At 49.1% G+C, this 13,804-nt stretch overlaps 7 protein-coding genes across 7 annotated transcripts; 4 read left to right on the forward strand and 3 right to left on the reverse strand.

Moving 5' to 3' along the window:
• Nucleotides 1-711: 711 nt before the first annotated feature.
• Nucleotides 712-1,158, reverse strand: N7503_006800 (uncharacterized protein; the record flags this gene model as incomplete). The annotated part of the gene is made up of 1 exon (XM_057066347.1): nucleotides 712-1,158. One exon carries the CDS (start codon nucleotides 1,156-1,158, stop codon nucleotides 712-714), a length of 447 nt encoding a protein of 148 aa, XP_056920028.1.
• Nucleotides 1,159-2,435: 1,277 nt separating this feature from the next.
• N7503_006801 (uncharacterized protein) lies at nucleotides 2,436-2,768 on the forward strand (the record flags this gene model as incomplete). The annotated part of the gene is made up of 1 exon (XM_057066348.1): nucleotides 2,436-2,768. The coding sequence occupies one exon, from the start codon at nucleotides 2,436-2,438 to the stop codon at nucleotides 2,766-2,768; it is 333 nt and encodes a 110-aa protein (XP_056920029.1).
• Nucleotides 2,769-3,863: 1,095 nt separating this feature from the next.
• Nucleotides 3,864-4,400, forward strand: N7503_006802 (uncharacterized protein; the record flags this gene model as incomplete). Its single annotated transcript, XM_057066349.1, has 1 exon — nucleotides 3,864-4,400. One exon carries the CDS (start codon nucleotides 3,864-3,866, stop codon nucleotides 4,398-4,400), a length of 537 nt encoding a protein of 178 aa, XP_056920030.1.
• A 785-nt stretch (nucleotides 4,401-5,185) lies between these two features.
• N7503_006803 (mediator of RNA polymerase II transcription subunit 31) lies at nucleotides 5,186-5,623 on the forward strand (the record flags this gene model as incomplete). The annotated part of the gene is made up of 1 exon (XM_057066350.1): nucleotides 5,186-5,623. One exon carries the CDS (start codon nucleotides 5,186-5,188, stop codon nucleotides 5,621-5,623), a length of 438 nt encoding a protein of 145 aa, XP_056920031.1.
• Nucleotides 5,624-6,517: 894 nt separating this feature from the next.
• On the forward strand, nucleotides 6,518-10,121 carry N7503_006804 (uncharacterized protein; the record flags this gene model as incomplete). The annotated part of the gene is made up of 3 exons (XM_057066351.1): nucleotides 6,518-6,782; nucleotides 6,880-8,434; nucleotides 8,478-10,121. The coding sequence occupies exons 1-3, from the start codon at nucleotides 6,568-6,570 to the stop codon at nucleotides 10,119-10,121; spliced, it is 3,414 nt and encodes a 1,137-aa protein (XP_056920032.1). The 5' UTR covers nucleotides 6,518-6,567.
• A 631-nt stretch (nucleotides 10,122-10,752) lies between these two features.
• On the reverse strand, nucleotides 10,753-11,733 carry N7503_006805 (palmitoyl-protein thioesterase family protein; the record flags this gene model as incomplete). Its single annotated transcript, XM_057066352.1, has 1 exon — nucleotides 10,753-11,733. The coding sequence occupies one exon, from the start codon at nucleotides 11,731-11,733 to the stop codon at nucleotides 10,753-10,755; it is 981 nt and encodes a 326-aa protein (XP_056920033.1).
• An 832-nt stretch (nucleotides 11,734-12,565) lies between these two features.
• Nucleotides 12,566-13,478, reverse strand: N7503_006806 (uncharacterized protein; the record flags this gene model as incomplete). Its single annotated transcript, XM_057066353.1, has 2 exons — nucleotides 12,566-13,190; nucleotides 13,288-13,478. Coding segments are annotated over 2 exons (816 nt in total), but the record flags the coding sequence as incomplete, so codon positions are not given.
• Nucleotides 13,479-13,804: the final 326 nt, after the last annotated feature.

Below are 13,804 nucleotides of genomic sequence, written 5' to 3' on the forward strand. Positions count from 1 at the left end.
GTACCAACCGTGGGAGGTTGCAGAACTTAGAATCCCTGAGCATTCGCAATACACTATTTTAGAACGGCTCATTCATCAATATTAGGTTTCAATGCTTTGGGGTCTTATCTCTAGAGCTGATTCTTCAATTTGAACAGGATTCAAGATAGAGGTTCTGGAAATTTGGATGAGCCAATCGATATCGTTCCGTCAGATTGGGCAGACCGGGCAGCAAAATAACAAAATGGCCCCTAGGCAGTAGAATTTTAGTCTGGATAACTTTACTCAGATGGTGTTAGGCCGGTAGGGATAAGCCAGTAAGGTGAATCAAATCAGCCTTTCTTCCGGGAACCGATCGCCACCGGAAGCCGGTGGGATATACCGTCTTCAATATGATACCTTGAAAGACCACAAGTAGTCAGTACTGGGAGCTTGATAGTCCTAGATATAGGCGTAGATGAGGTCAGACTCCTTTCGTTCATCAATGAACATACTCGAAGTCGAATTCTTTATAGACTTGGGGCACTAGAGTGTTCTAAAGTAAAATTGCCCGATAGAGAGTGCATAGTAGCTAATGTAAGGGGAGATAAGAAGATCGGAAGGGAACATGGCGATCAAACGAGCACCTGAACTCTCCGGCTATCTACTGTATACCTTATCTTGCAGTCACGCGACCGTCCAAGCACAATAAGAACCCCGTGACTCTATAGATAGATTCAATTACAATAGTCCTCATGAGTCGGGACGCCAATCTGGGTCCAATTTGCCTATTTCCGGTGTCTGAGGAACTTCAGTCAGCATCACAACATCATGACTCAAGCATGTGGGATTAGCACAAGGACAAAGCTTACGGTTATGAACGAGCGTAGTTGGGACCGAGTTGTCTTCGAAATTGGTCGTCACCATATACGTAGGCGTGTGACCACCCTCGTCCCAGCTGATGACTTGATAAGAGTAAGGAAGGAGTCGTGAAAGCCATGGTCGACTACCTTTGCGGGTGTGGAGCTGTTGAAATTGCCAGTCTGGTAAGGTCCGGCGAACACCACAAGCTTTCATACAGTCAGGTGTTCCAGTACAGTGTCTGGTAATCTGGTCAGTCTTTCCTTGGTAAAGGATACCGGGGGTGTGAATGACTCGTTCCGGGCCGGGGACCAGCAGAATCTGGCACTGGTCGGTCATGTTGATGCTCCTTTCCAACGCGGAGTAATTTGTAATTTGCCTGGTTGTGGTAGTCGACACTCGAGCCGGGGAACACAATTGAGTCTGACAAGCCATGCCTGTAGAAGAATTGCTCACTTTTCTAGAAGATATGCGTCAGATAAGCCTCATCCGCTTTCGCATGGGCAAGACCAAGGACATCTGTATTGGCAATGAATCCAGGGGTTAAGTCCTTTGTAGTAAAGTTTTTGAAGTCTAGAACGTCTTTCATGTACCCCGATCCCAGAGGCTTGTTACTGCCAAAAGAGGTTAATAAGATCTCAAATATATAATCTCCTAGCTTCTAAATGCTATTTTTTAAATACGAACTATTCGTCCTTGTCTTTGAGTCGATACTCGATAGCCAGATATGAGCTCCACAATAGATGATAATACATTCTGTTCCTCCTAGGCTAAATGGGCGAAATAAGATTTTCGTCATATTGAAAACACCACACATCATTTGTCGCGGGAGATTCGACTCCTTGAATTTTCGACTCCGTGAATACATAAATATTGCATCATCTCCTATAAGATTGCAAGGATGGCTAAGTCAAACGTATGTCGTCATACCTGCGGAGACCGGAAAACGGCGTCTTCAGTGTGTACTGAGTAGGGCATCAAGCCCCACTATTCCGCGTCAGCTCCGCTGATCTGCAGATCTAGTGAACAAAACTTTTCTGAACTCGATACGATCTCTGGTTCTACTACTGCATCAAATCGGTGTGAAACGCATCTTACAATGAAATCTGAATAGATGTCAATTAGTAGATTAGTGAAAATGTGCTGGATTGAAATAATTTCAATCTCCAAAGGGGTCAATAGACTGTGGCGTACACGTTCTCAATATTGAAAATGAATCATTGGGCAGGTCATCTGTGGCTGAGTACGTGAAAACCAAGAATTCATCTACGGGAAACCCGCACTGAGGCTTGCCTCTCTATAAGTGCGACACAACGACTAATGAGCGAATGTGGCTAAGTCAAAATTACCCGGATTAATACTTATCCGCTCAGGGTTCTTTCTAATTTTGTCCCTTAAAATGTGGCGCATGCGATCCGACGCGTAGGGCTGTGAACAAACCATGGATTCATGCTTGGCAGTGACGCACGCCGCAATTATATAAGAGTGCAACCCTAACCCGGAAAAAAAGTCTTCATCAAACCGACTCAAGAGAATTATACACATTTTAATCTCATCAACTGAACAAATCAATTTTTCGTGACTATTATCGCATCTCGTCTTTCGAATCTATAACAATGGGTGGTTGCTTCTCTTCTCCTCGCATGGGTGGTGACTTCGGCCCAGGACCTCGCCCGCATGGCGGTCCTGGCTTTGGCGGTGGCATGGGAATGGATATGGGTGGTGGATTTGGACAACACCATCATCACGGCGGGCCAGGGTTCGGAGGTGGAGGCTTTGGGGGTCCTGGAGGCGGCTTCGGAGGGCCTGGTGGGGGTGGTGGATTTGGACATCATGGAGGTGGCTTCGGAGGTCCTGGTGGTGGCTTTGGAGGCCCCGGCGGTGGTGGTGGTGGTGGCTTTGGTGGTGGTCCTGGTGGTGGACACGGCGGAGGTCCTGGTGGATGGTAAACAGGCTCCTTCATCAAAGGATGAACTCACACATTCTCTCATTTCAACACAGACTCCTGAACCCCATCAGGAAGCCCCCATCGAAGCAATGAAACAGCCAACAAATCGAGCCTTTGGTTTCATAAGGGAGGGCAACGACCACCAGTTGAACAGGACTCGTTCGTCAACTATGCCCTCTTTGGTACTCCGGTGTCGCTCTATACTACTTTCACCCCCCACACGGTCTATAGAGACTACCTGCATCAAGTCACCCACATCAGCCTGAGCCACGCCATTTTCCTCCGCAATTCCGGTGACACGAGCTCTCGGCTATAATGTCTTTAAATGCGCCACCTACTCAAGCTCCTACAAAGCTGTCAATTGTTACATTTCAGTCTGAGTACAGCACCCAGCAGGGCCATGTCCTAAGGTTGCCACGATCCATCCGTCACATCGTCCGCTTTCAACTGGCAATCAATCAACCTATCCAGGCAGCCAGGCAGCTTTATGTCCAACAACCCTTAGCGGGCCCACCAAAGCTGCTATCGGGTTCCACATTCTCAAAGACCATCTACAAGATCATTCATATTACGATTATATATGCACGTCATTCTAGATACCCAATCAAATTTATATAGTTCACACTAAATACTTCATAGTCTCATGGAATTTAAGGGCTACCGAATCCACGAGACCTTGTAGATACTCAAGTCTTCGCACATATTTTAATCAGCAGGTAACTGACTTTGTAGGAGTTCCAATGCATGAAGTGCACTGGCGCCCATATTTTAATTAGCCGAGCCAGGGATTAAATGCAGGCTTGACCGTCTGGGATTGCGAATGAGTGTCAAGGTAGATTAAGCTGACCTAGCCTGTCATATATTGAAAACATTATCAATGGAAGACAAAAATGAAATACTGAAAGTCTTGGAACCGGAGTCTACCATCAAATATTCCCGAACCATAAATACAAACATTTCACTATTTCCTCGACTTTTTTCTACCAACACGCGAAACTGATGAAGAACCTCTCTTATCACAACTGACGGTTCAAGTTCTCAAAGTAAGCGTTTTCTCCTCCTCATCCTTGATAAATACTTACCGTCTTTTCCCCAGATGGTCTTCCAAGTCCTGCTGAACAGAACCACTGGTCAAATGAGTTATACCAAAACCCTCACTTTCCCTAGCAGGCAATATGCAGATGAATTCTACAACCGCTGTATCACAATTCCGATCAGCAGGAACGAATCCAAAGATCCGCTCACCCAGATCGCGAGATACTCTCCTCAGTTCTGGTCTTTCAACTCCGACACTCCATTTCACCAAATCATTATGAATGGCCATTTGAAGGATCTCAGGCCGACGGCCATGCTCATACGAATTAGTGGCTACCAAAAGCCCGCTATCTACAGTAGTGGTGTCATGTCAATCAATGTGGGCGATGCCACAGCAGACGTGGAGTATCGATCCGGGGGTGCATACTATATCCGCACAAAGTCTACACCCCATCAGTACTGGTTCTGGGAGCAGGGGTATCAATTCGTCCAGCTTGGTGATGTCAGAAAGTCAAAGTTCCATATCACTCGACATGGTTCTCCTACTCCTGCCTCCAATACTGCAATTCCTGCCTCCACTGAGAAGCCTGGTGATTAGGATTTTGTTGTTGTGACCGCGCTGGGAGCGACTGAACACGGTGTTATTGGCCTCCACAATAGCCAGCTTTCAGCCCCTTCGATTATTTCAATTGCTTCGGGTCGCTCTGCCAGCTTTGCAACTCCTTTTGCATTCCCTTTTGGCAGTTTTTATGATGGAAACCTGGGTATGAACTGGAGTACTTTCCCGGGCTCCCGTATTCCATATCTGACATTCAGAGTTGGCTATGCTGGTGAGGAGTGGGAACTTGTATACTAGTATTCTGCCTGGATGCTTGGTGCGATTCACATGTTTCGGTCGGTCTCGTTATTTGACCCCTTGCCAAACAGAAATGGAATTCACAAATCTCAGTGACCATGATTGAAACCCTGTGCACTACGTCAGCCAGGGAGCAAATAATAGCAGCTGCAAAGTCTACCTGAGCGCAATTGAAATAAGCATAAATCAGGAAGTTTCAAGTTCTCAAGACTACCTATGTCACCAATTACCCACCAAGGTATGCTCTTCCAAACCTTTTTACATAGTGCATATGGAGCTAGCACCTATCAGCTGGGAGATAAAATCAATCTTCGCTGTATTGATTGACTACTATAGAGTGAATGAGAGAGCCTTGCAGTAGAAGTTGAAGTGGTATTTTCCTCATATAATCTTTAAAGGTTGTGATTAAGCGGTGTTTTGAGTACCACATGGTTAGAGTGATTAGGGCTTGGCGCTCCGTAATCTCAAGCTCCGCAAGCTTTCCTCTCCAAACATCTTCGAAGCTACCACTCAACACAATTCCCACCATGGAGCCCGCTGCCCAGCCCCCTCCAACTCTGACCAACCCTCGGTTCACTCTCGAGTTAGAATTCGTCTCCTCGCTCGCCAATCCGTATTACCTGTCGCACTTGGCAGTCACCTACCCGAACCTCCTGGGGATCTCTCAAGCCGACGAAGACGACGATTCTGCCTCCACCCCCGATGCGCAGGCATTCGCCGCATATCTTGCCTACCTCTACTCCTACTGGAAGACCCCCGAATACTCTCAGTTCCTCACCCACCCCGGCCCGACCCTGCGCGCCTTGCGCTTGCTGCAGGAAGACAGCTTCCGCCGTGACATTATCTTGCCCCAAGTGATTGAAGGATTGGCGGGGGTCAACGTCTTTGGCAATGCAGCAGCAGCTGAAGCCGAAGATGCAGGAGCCACAGAGAACCAGGAGGAACAGAATGGCTCGAAGACTTGAGGACGCGTGCTAAGCTTGGGACCTTCATTATTGGCCCTTCTTCTACCACCATCCCTCCCCCACCAGCAGTGCTTCGCATATCAGACTTGAGTGGAGGGTTACACGGCCCCTTCGATTGGAGATGGATCTCTTACCACCCACTCGGCACTTTATCTACAAGACCATGATTGCGGGGCCAGGCACTTCATGTGCGACCGAGGTATTGGACGAGATCGGCCGGAGTTTGTCGATCGAACAACAGGTACGAGGTTCATCCGAGTCCAAGGTTTCCGCCAGTCCCGGTATCCATATTCAACTGGTATTGCGGGGTTGGGAAAGGGACAAAGCGCCTGCAAAAATACTTAAGCGATTCCATAAAGAATGATTTAATATGCGCACCGCATGCGTCATGCGTCGCAAACTATTCGCTCTATGCCGCGGCAATTGATGAACCACCAATCGAATGAATGTGTCTTGTCTCAATTTCTAGTCAATTTGGAATCCGTAAAACTATGTAATTGACATAAGAGCTTGATACTTACATTGTCAGTATCTGACATGGACGTATCCGAGCTCATACCAACCTTCTTTTTTTGACTTTGATCTTCTCATTTAATTTCGCCTCCTTTTGTGCTCCCCTCCACTACAGTAATCTACGATTTTCTTCTTTATTTTCATTCCAATAGCACGTTTTTGGTGTTGTTTTCTACTTTCATTGGAAATTGCCGATTTTCTTGGTTCGAGGAGACAGCCCCCACCCCTGGTGATCGGCCTCCAACTACCTCATCGGACAGCCGTTCCCGTCCAACGTGGCTCTGAACGTTCGCCTCCATTGACAGCCCGCCTCCCCCATGGTCGTCCTCCAGTCCTAACACCCTACACCACCTTGAACCTACGGGCAATCATCGAAACCTCGCAAATCCTGTCCGCGGACCTCCCCCGGGGGGCCTATCATCAAAGCGCCCATGGAGTCCGTACGCCAATCCTGTCGGCCTAAACATCAGGTTTTGACGCTGAAATGCTATCCCCGATATCAAAAAGGCGTGGCGGAGGTCAAACCAAACCCGAGCGAACTTTCATACCTATTGTACTATGCGAGTACACGTCGCAGTAAGCTGACCAAGGTTGGCGGCTTCCTGGAGAAGAGGGTGGCCAAAGATGTCTGGCGACGCAGGTTAGGGTGAGTGACTTGCGATGAAAAAGACCGATGAAAAAGACATCATAGGCTTTCAGCCCAGGAATGCATAAACCTTGGAACTGACATTTGTTTGTGGCAGAAATGTCCAGGTCGCGCTTCACATTCTATCCGGACTCATCGAAAAAGTTCCTCGCGATCTTCCTATCTACGTGGGCTCTGTTCTAACCGTCATCGAAACCGTGTTACGATCAAATGAGATCTCCTTGGTGGAGGATTCTATCGCGACCTTCGAAACCTTCTGCCGGCACCAGGATGTCGCAATTATTTCGGCCGAACAGGGAATTGCCCAGAAATACCGAGAAGTCGTTCGTTTGTACGCAAGTTTCGCCGATCCGTCCTCCGAATTGTACTCCCCCGCAAAAGTTAGCCCCCCAGTCTCGATTCGTTGGAGGAATGCCGGACTCCGCGCGATCCGGAGCATCGTCAGCTCCGAGAGTCTTGCCGCCGACGGAGGAAACTCCCTTAAAATCATTCTACCCGTTATTTTGGAGAATCTGTACTCAGCCGACGAGGATGTGCTTATCCCATTGAAGGCCAGACTTCAAGAGAACAAGGAGCCTGAGCGCGATGGAGGTCGTGCTCCCCGACGGATGAGCGTTGCGACGGTACACACGGTGGATACCGTTGAGGCTGATCCAGCACTAGCAGCCCAGTCGACTGCAGATGTCGACCGACAGGCGGAAATGGATGCCCGGCTACTGGCACTGCGCTGCCTTGAGCGAATCACCGTCTCTGGGAGTAACCGTGGTCAGATGCGAATTGCGGCGTCCATCATCATGCATTTCATCTCGAGCAAACGTTTCCCTCGCACCAACTCGCAGGAGCAGTCATTTGATAAGCACCAAGATGGAAACTGGGCTACTTCTCTCATTGAACTGATTGCAAACTGGTGTCCCGTTCAGGTCCGATTTGTGATTTTGATGACGGCCATGGACACATTGTTCGAAACGAACCCTACGGAGAAGGCATTAGACTCTGCATTCACTATCCTTTCCGTGGTGGATTGGCTTCTGAAATCGTCGGTCAATATGATTGGCTTGAGCGTTATGGATATTTTGTCCGGTCTTATGCAGTACGCCTCGAGCATTCTGTCGCCTCAGGAAGGCATCGATGGTGAAAAGAAGGCAGACTTGCAAGCCGACAGCTCGATTCACATCTCTGGTCGGAGGAGAGGTCTGCTCATTCTTCTCGAACAGTGTATTGGAGACTTGGCCACTCATATCTACTACGGTGATCAGGTTGCAGATATGACGCGCGCCATTCTCCGGCGCTTCAAGCAATCCATGAACAACGATAGCACCGCACCATCTGCCCTGGCTACCGTCCATGAATCTACTGCGTCCCCAGTGGCCTTCACCCAGTCTGGCTCCGAGATCAATGGCGAGAAAGTGAACAGTGATGTCTATTCGCACGCTGCTGCGAGATCGACGGCTCTCCGAGCTGTCAAGGCCATCTTTGTCGTAGCAAACTCGAAAAAGTCTACTTCAACGTCCGAAACAAGAAACCCCGTTGGTATTCATGTTTGGGAAGGGACCCAAGGTCTTCTTCGGGATTCTGATCGTGAGGTCCGCTACGCCTATGCCGACGCCTTTTTGTCTTGGCTTTGTCTCGAAACCAACAATAATGACCTCAAAGTACGGAGTGATACCCCCGAAATTTGTCAAGCCCACATCAAAGGCTGAGCAGCTAGACAAGCCCAACCGGCGGAGCACCTCGGCTCCGGGTAACAATAGAGAGATTGTTGCCCAGGCTGCGCAATCTACTTTCCTCCGACTGTTGCACTTGGCGATCTATGATGCTGCTCTTGACTCTGCCTCCGTTGAATCCGAGATCCTCCTGCTGCATCTTCTTATGGTTAGTCTTGTTGATAACCTCGGTGTCAATGCTGTTCAATTTGGACTACCAATGGTCTTGAAACTTCAGGATGATCTTGCCACCTCAGTCGATCTAGGTTCATCTAAGGCCCGCGTCAACATCGCAAGCTTAGTTCATGGGTATCTTTTGGCAGTCTCGAACAAATTCAATCTTGAATCTTCCCATGCCGGTGTTGAGATCCGCAACGAAGTCGAAAGAAGACAGAGTAAGGGACAATGGCTTTCAGCTGTTCGACTGCCGCCCACTGGTCTCGATGCCATCACTGATAACGAGAAGGCTGTCAACGGTCATTCTGTTTCGTCCGATAGTCTGCCACCGTTCCGGAATGTTGAGGGGCTTGTGAGTGAAATTGATGAATCCTATAGCAAAGAGTTCTCGTCGCCACCACAGAGTCCTCCAACAGCACCAGCCCGGGGCTTCAATTTCCCAGTCTTGAGCCAACCTCCATCGTCACACCCACCGGTAGAGAGCGGTCTTCCATCGTCCGTCAGAGACCAGATGCTGTCTCCATGGTCTCGAGAGTCGTGCCTGGCTGCCGTCGAGAAGGAAAGTGTCAAGACACTATCTCTCAGTGGATCCCGTGCAGGCACTGCGCCTCGTAATAATGCCAATGGCACCGCACATGGCTCCCCTGCTGGCTCTGCTACGAACAGAAACCGTCGGATGAGTGTTCCCGAAATCTCACGGACACCAGAGCATAGTTCCAGTCGAGGCTCTCCTGTGCGTGTGACAGAGCTGCGGCGTGTGCTCTCTGTAACCAACGACAGCCAGCAAAGGAAACTCAGTCCTCTTCGCGGCCACGTCAATGCATCAAATATCAGCGTGATTTCCTCTGGCAGTGAAAGTATGGTCAGTGGCAATTACGCGATCTCCGAGATGGACGCAGAGGGCATTTCTATCCACCAACAGGAGGGACAGCAAACACCCGATGCAGAGGGCTCAGAGACTCCCCGCCCGGCATCAGCTATTGTTCTTTCCGACGACCAAACCCCGACAGAACAATTAGACAGCCAGAGCCAATTCAACTCTACAGAGATACCCCCTGTCCCGCCCATCCCTACAAACCTGCACATCCCAGGAGGTTACCCCAACGACTCTCAGCGGTCCTTGGTCATTGACCGTCCATCCACCGCCCCCGATGGTCAACCGTCTTTCCAAGGTACATCGGGGCAATCACAACAACACGCTCGCAACAAAAAGTCCTTGAACCGCAACAAGAGCCGCAGCAGCAACACCCTCGCTGGAGCTGATTTCCGGGACGCCAACGGCAGTTCTGATAATAGCCACCGAGACCAGCTGAAAATTCTTTTGGATGGATTCCTGGCGCCAGAGAACAGTCTTTTGGCTAATGGAGACAATTCAAACACCTCTTCCAAGGCCCCAGTAACTCGAAGCTACTCCAAACGCCGAGTCAGCGGCGGCGGCATCGGACGCCCTCCATACTGACATCTCATTCCCACTACGCTTTGCGCCTGTACAGTCGATTCCGGTAATTTTTCGGACATCTGATTCTCGTTTCTTCGCCTGCATTGTACATGTTATAATTTCTTTCTCTTTTTACTGCATGCTCTTGGTTGGCCCATTCTCAATAATTGGTATAGCAGCCTTCTGCATTCTCTCGTCTGTCGGTTTTCTTTTACTTTTTCTCTCTTCGTACTGCCCGATACTCTCTCTCTTGATCATATTTCCTTTTCGCATATGCTTATCTTCTTACCCTGCCGCGACCTTTCACCTTTTTTTCTTCTCTTTTCTCGCGACTGTTTTTGTGTGTCGGCGAGTGTCTTTCCGCGGTATTGTACCTACCTACGTTGTCGGTAGACACAAAATAGATGGTGCTTGTATCTACACGTAAGATGGATTTGGTTGTTCGTCGGGTAGCTGTTGGTCAAATATGATGGTGGTGATATTGATAGACAATGGTGATAATAAAGTCATACTCAATAACTCCTACCAATGACATAGTAGATACAACCGAGATATCATAAACAGCCACCTGGGCATTTCAACTTCACCCGAAACTAAACCATTCTGGGACTATTTCAACATATCGCATACATCCGGGTTCTGATCCAGGAACTTAAGCAGGCTGCGCAATCAAACCCGGAGACTCATCCTCGTGAGCAGGCATAACAACAGAGCTCACAGGACCGAAGAATTCCTTGAATGTCTTCTCAAGAACATCCTCAGAAAGTTGCATATGCTCACCAGGGATAGTCTTGAAATCCAACTTATTCTGCTGATCCAAAGCCTTCAGCCCAATCCAATCCTCCGTATAAATCTTTCTCTTCTGCAGCGGCGTAACAGTCCCATCCGTCCCATTCACATCCGCAAAATGCGCACTCTCCTTCGGCACAGCAACAGTATCATTCTCAAACATATACATAGCAAACCCATTCAGCGTCGAAAGCCTCTTCTTATAATCTTCCCGCTTCTCAGCCCGTTCATTATTAATATCAGCCAAGAAAGTACTGTGCTCAAGATAAGGCTCCAATTCCTCGGGGTCCCGGAAGTACTGCGCAGGGACAACATGCGACTGAACAAAATCCGCCCACGTTCCCGCGCGCAGCAGACTCTCAGCCGCATTGCAGAACCAGTCGCCCATTCCACATGACTGGAATTCGGATATACCGTTGTGTTGGCTGCCGAATGTGACTAGGTTGTGGACGGCGGGAGTGTTGCAGCGTTCGACGTAGCCGCGGAGAAATTGGCCGCCCTGGGAGAAGCCAAGTGCGTTTATCGCCGGTGCTGTGCTTAGAATTGGGTCTGAGGCTAGTTGAGCGCAGACGGTCTCGAGTTGGGCGCTGACGTTTCCGAAGAATGTGGCTTGGCGGTCGCCGGAGCCTGTTTCTTCTAGTCGGATTATGTGCACGTATGTTCCTGGGTTTGTGGTTTTGGCTAGGTCCGCTACGGAGTTTAGGCCGTCGCGTTCGAAGTCGTCGCCTAGGCCGTGCCAGATTACTAGAGGGAGTTGGGTTGGTTCGGCATTGCTGGAGGCTGATTTGATTGAGAGTGTGAGGGCGCTTGTAGCGAGTGATATGATGGGGATGAGACGCAGCATAGTTGCGCTGTTTGGAATGAGGGCTCGATGTTGGAGCGGAAGTTGAGGTTCTGGTGAGCTGGAGTGGATCCGGGGAATGCTACATCCGCTATCTGCACGTGATGTGCGACACCGTCCTAAGGCCGTAGTGCACAATCCATGGATGCCAGGTGTGGGACTGGAGGTGCCCAGAATTATCATGTATGTTCTCCACAGAGTCAGGTTTCTTCGTCCTAGATTCCATAGGTCTAGATGTAAGGCTGGTTACAGTTGGAAAACAGGGCCCGTCACTTGATCATAGTTGTGGCATTGGGTGAGCTTTTTATAGATATATATAGAAACACGTCAGACCAAATAGGTAACTAGTAGCACAGATTCAATGTTTCTTCAGATGACTGCCGCTCCAATACTACAATTGAACGACTTGTCCGAATATTTTCATTGACACGGGACATGCGGGGTTTTCTGTGAGCTCCAAGGATGGACTCGAAAACCTTGAGCAAGGCACCTCATCAACCGGAGATTGAAACAACTTTCTTTGATTGTGAAAAGGGCTGCGAGAATTAAGTGGACTGATAGGCTGTGAGATTCGTTTTGGCTGCGGAAGCCAGCTGGAGGCCATGGGTTCGAAAGAGGCGTCGGCCATGACTACGGTGGGTAACGGCGACGACGTCTGTCGAAGGCTACAAGTAGATCTAGGCCGAGAGTACCGAGGCGATTTCAATGTGGCATTGAGTCGTATTTGCTCTTGAAGCAGTTGATCATCAATGGTAAAGCGATGCCTTGGTAAAGGTGAGCCAGCTATATTCCCGGAAAATTTTGCTATGGATGTGTCTCTGTTTGTTTCCAACCGGGAGCAATATGGCGAGCTATTGGCAAGATTGAATTTTGAGGCCACATCTCGAAGAGGAGTGTAGTCAGCAGGATCGGAGTGTTCCACCATGTGAGTATTGATTGGGATATCTGGCTCTTCGAGACGCGGTGGCGCACGGTTGTGGCTTGGCTGGAGTGAAAGGCGTCCGGAAGAAAGCTTCCATGAAAAAACCGGGGAGGATCCTGGATTATCTGCTTGGAATAATGCAGGGGGTTCGGAGTCCAAGAGCATCGAATATGACGACGGATTGTTAGTGGGTAGTGCTTGAGTGTCATCCGAGGGAGAAGGAGAACCGGCAAGCCGGCCGTCAATGCGTATTTTGACCTGACCCAAGCCAAAGCTTTCAGAAGATGGGAGCCTTCTTTTGTAGAATTCAGGTAACGTGAGATCTCCATGAGCCGACAGGCGTTTACGGTCAACGTCTGTCAATTTCCGTCGCCTTGCAACTTGACCAACCTCCTCCATAGAAGGAAATTCTATTTCCAGTGGACGTGCAACAGATACAGCAGCCCAGTCTGGTTGTTGAAGGAGTCGACGCTTCAAGACACCCAGTCTGTCATTGGGCAGAACCTTGGCAGATCGAGGTTTGCCTGGCCCTGTGGCCCTGAAACTTGTTGAAGAGCCCGGGTCAGTATCGCGCCGACTGATCAACTGCCAGAAACAATGATAAAGCGATGCATAAATCCAGCTTTTGCACTGACTGGTTCGCCTCTGCTAGTTCTCCTGTGCCATCTCTTAAGCACCCGTCTGGAAACCTGCGAAATGGCGTTGGTTGAGCGGATGCTCTGCTGCTTGTCAGTTGACGAGACTTGGCAAAGTTTTGTCGCTGAGTTTTGGATAGAACACCCGGGCGAGCCGAGTGTCGACGCAATTGACCTCCTGTCCAATTCATCTCGGGACATGCACAATCGGATGGTGGATCCGTTGTCGATAGTCTAATCGGTAGTGAGTGGAGATCATCAGCAGCCCAAACACTATTCCCAAACTGGGCACCCAGCCAAACTGCACAAACAGGTCACATGACTCCACGCACAAAATTCGGTTTCATTTTTTTGCTTTTCTCTCTTTCTCCTTAATATGACCATGATTATGATTCATGATATAGCTCTCACCGACTAGGATGTGCGACAACTCACCAGATCCACAGGTAAGCCGTGTTCGCAATTTCCTTTGCCTTTCTATTTTTCCATCTTCCAATTTTCGTTTGCGAGGATCCGT

Source organism: Penicillium pulvis (assembly GCF_028828015.1).
Source record: "Penicillium pulvis strain IBT 33274 chromosome Unknown contig_5_segment0_segment0, whole genome shotgun sequence".
In the NCBI taxonomy this organism is placed as follows: domain Eukaryota; kingdom Fungi; phylum Ascomycota; class Eurotiomycetes; order Eurotiales; family Aspergillaceae; genus Penicillium; species Penicillium pulvis.